Source organism: Curcuma longa, chromosome 2 (genome assembly GCF_044706935.1).
Source record: "Curcuma longa cultivar G26 ecotype Majalengka, Jawa Barat chromosome 2, ITB_CL_G26_1.1, whole genome shotgun sequence".
In the NCBI taxonomy this organism is placed as follows: domain Eukaryota; kingdom Viridiplantae; phylum Streptophyta; class Magnoliopsida; order Zingiberales; family Zingiberaceae; genus Curcuma; species Curcuma longa.
In genome coordinates this window covers 462,091-465,328 of record NC_133862.1, presented here as the reverse complement: position 1 = coordinate 465,328, position 3,238 = coordinate 462,091, and the positions used below count along the sequence as shown (strand labels likewise).

The window sequence follows — 3,238 nt, the reverse complement described above, 5'->3', positions numbered from 1 at the left end:
TTGAAAACTTCTTTATTTATTTATAAATTAAATAAAAAATTTCTTGATAAACATATTCACAAACTCTCTTAATGGATATTATTTATAAATATTATTCATCAATAATTTTATAATTTATATTTAAAAATATTAACAAATTAAACTCCAAGCATGAAAATACATTTAGAGCTCCAATTAGAACAAGAAATTATATATTTGATTCTGATGCGTAATTAAACATTGAGATACAAATTATGATAAATATATTACTTATATTACTCTTTTATTTATTCATTTATTTATTTATTTATTTATTTATTCAGAAATTCAGTCGCGAGGTTGCGGGGTCCACTTGGGGCAGGCGGGGCTGAAGTAGGCCCCCACGACCCTGGAGTCCAGCAGCTCGATGATCGGCGCGAAAGCCACGGCGCGCGGCGCCTTGTACTGGTTGATCGACGCGCCGCGCGCTATGGCGTAGTCCATCAGCTCCTCGAACGTGCCGCCGCGCACCACGCGGATCTCCAGCGCCCCGATCGAGCCGTCCGCCGCCCGGCTCTGCCGGTACACCGAGTTCATCGCCTCCTCCATCTCCAAGCAGCACGCCTCCAGCGCCTCCTTCGGCGGCCACCGGCCCTGCCCCTCCCCCTCCGACCTCACCAGCAACTCCCAGTAGATCACGTAATGCCCCGGAATCGACCGCGTCTCCGCTTGGCTCGTGTAGTCCACCACGCTCGCGCCCCAGCGCCGCAGCAGCTCCGACGCCCGCTCCACCGCCCGCTGCAGCTCCGCCTCGTCCGTCTTGTCCGACTCGATGCTCAGCAGCACGTTCTTCCGCCGCACGAAGCGGAACTCAGGCGCCGAATTGTAGAACCCCGTCACCTGTAGAATGTCACCGACTCGGTAGCGGTAAAGGCCGGCGTACGTGGTGATAACCAGCTCGTACTGCTTGCCCACCTCCACTCGGGCCAGGTCGACGAGCTGCGGCGGAGCACCGGAGCCCGAGGAGAGCTCGTCTTCTAGGGGAAGAAATTCGAAGTAGGCCATGTTGGGCATGATGGTGTAGGAGACCTCGCTGGGCTTGCACATGGGTCGGAGGTTGAGCCCGAAGTAGCACTCCGACGAGGCGTACATGGTGCAGGCCATCGGGAGACCGCCGCTGTAGAACTCCAGCGTGGGGATGTACTGCGCCATGGCGCCGGTCACGATCACGTCCAGGTACTTGGTGTTGGGCCATATCCGGGCGACGATGCCAGCCCAGTCTCCTTTGGCGCACTCAGACTCGATGAGCTCCGCCAGCGCCGCGTCGGGCCGCGTGAGCACCTCCGCCACGGCCGCGCGGACGGCCGGGTCGGACACGCGGGGAGTGAGCGTGCCGGTGGCGATGTCATGCGCGAGCTGGCGCCAGTGGAGCTGCAGGAAGCGGATGGCGCGGAGGAGGCCGGAGGCGAAGACAGCGCCGACGCGGAGCACGCGGAGGCGGTGGTGGAGGCCGCAGAGCATCTGGGCGTACATGCTCTGGAAGGCGTCGGCGCAGAGGACGGCGGCGGTGGGGCTCGTGTACACGTTGTAGGGGTCGAAATGGCGGTGGCGGAAGTGGTGGCTCTTGTAGTAGCTCGTCAGCACCGGCCGAGCCGGGAGCCCGCCGGCCGTCTTGCTCTCCGCCTTCACGAACAGGAAGTACAGCCCCATGCCCTTGTCCAGCCCGCCCACATACCTAAATTAATAATCAATTAATTAAATATTTAATAAATATTTAAATATATAAAATATCAGGTTATATATATATATTAATATATCATTTTCATTTGTTGATGTTTAGAAAAACACAATTTAAGTTATTATATCAATAAAAAATTCCTAGCCAATTAATATAAAGGGCATATTGTTAAAATATAGCTATAAATATTGATCATTAATTTGTGTCTCTAAACACACTTTTATTATTATAAGTATATTATTTAAATAGTCCCGAGGCATAGCTGAGTTGGTTATGACAGAGTAAATTTGTAAAAGAGGATAAGGGTTCGAATCTTGACGGAAGCGAATACCTTCCTCTATTGGTTTTTCGATTTACCTCCATATAAATGTTCGTGGAATTGACCATGTGGGCCTTTTTGCAGAAAAATATATCATCTAAATAGATTAGTATCACAAATTCTAGATTCTACCTTTTTGCATAAAAGTATATCATCTAAATAGATTAGTATGACAAATTCCAAAAGAGAATGTTTCACTTCTGTAAAAGGTAAAATCCATCATCTCATCCCACACAATCGATCCTACTATCATATATAAGGAGGTAAATCGAGAAACTACAATATATATAATTGATTACAATGGAAGAAGGTATTATTTCGACTTTGTCAAAATTCGATCTCTACCTATTTTAGTAAATTTGTTCTGTCGTAACCAACTCAATTATACCCAAAAGCACAAATAAATTGTACAATTAAATAAAAAAAAGAAAAAAAATGAACTTACAAGTTCATAACAGGCATGAGAAGAGAGTAAAGGAACTGCTTCCTGTCCAACTCTTCTTGGATGGTAGGCATTAACTTCCTCTCTCCGGCCGACGTCCCCGAGCTGCAGCATGCATGCATGCGTACGTTCGTAATCCATGAAAATTAATTACCAAGTGGATGATTAATTAATTAATTAATTAATTAATTAATCACCTGGTGAGGAACTCGGTGATGGGGTGGCTGGAGAGGATGGCGGAGCAGTCGCCGTCGGCGATCCTCTGGATCTCAGGCCGCACGTCTTCGTACGTAACCACCGGGACCTTGGCCTTGAAGGAGGCTCTGTCCGTGGCGCCGCCGAGGTCGCACTTCTGCTTCAGGTACTCCGCCGCAGAGTTCTGCGTCAGGATCTCCGCCAGCACCCGCTCCTGCACCTGCCCGGCGTTCGCCGTCATCTCCTCGATGAGCGCCAGCATTTCCGCGTCCTTCTCGCAGGCAGCAACTCCGAGCGCGGCCATCGATGGGGATCCGATCGATGTACTAAACCCTAATACCAGAAGTAGAAGTGTGGTGGTCGCTGAACGGGGAAGGAGAAGAGAGCCGGTATATATAGGCGGAGGCGGACTGTTGCATGCATGCATGCATGGACTACCGGAGGAGAAGGTCGGGAGGTTGTCGGGCGGCGGAGGAAGCAGGACGGGCCCACGCGGTGGCAGAGGGCTGGAGTGGAAGCGGCAGCCTGGGTCCGGTTGCCGGCCATGCAGGCGTCAACAGTGCCGTGGACAGTGTGTCGTCATGCG

At 50.3% G+C, this 3,238-nt stretch overlaps 1 protein-coding gene across 1 annotated transcript; it reads right to left on the bottom strand.

Annotated features, from left to right (window-relative positions):
• Window positions 1-306: 306 nt before the first annotated feature.
• Window positions 307-2,983, bottom strand: LOC141821267 (putative indole-3-acetic acid-amido synthetase GH3.2). The gene is made up of 3 exons (XM_074708675.1): window positions 2,655-2,983; window positions 2,461-2,562; window positions 307-1,693 (listed from the first exon to the last, which is right to left on the bottom strand). The coding sequence occupies exons 1-3, from the start codon at window positions 2,954-2,956 to the stop codon at window positions 307-309; spliced, it is 1,791 nt and encodes a 596-aa protein (XP_074564776.1). The 5' UTR covers window positions 2,957-2,983.
• Between the last annotated feature and the right edge of the window lie 255 nt (window positions 2,984-3,238).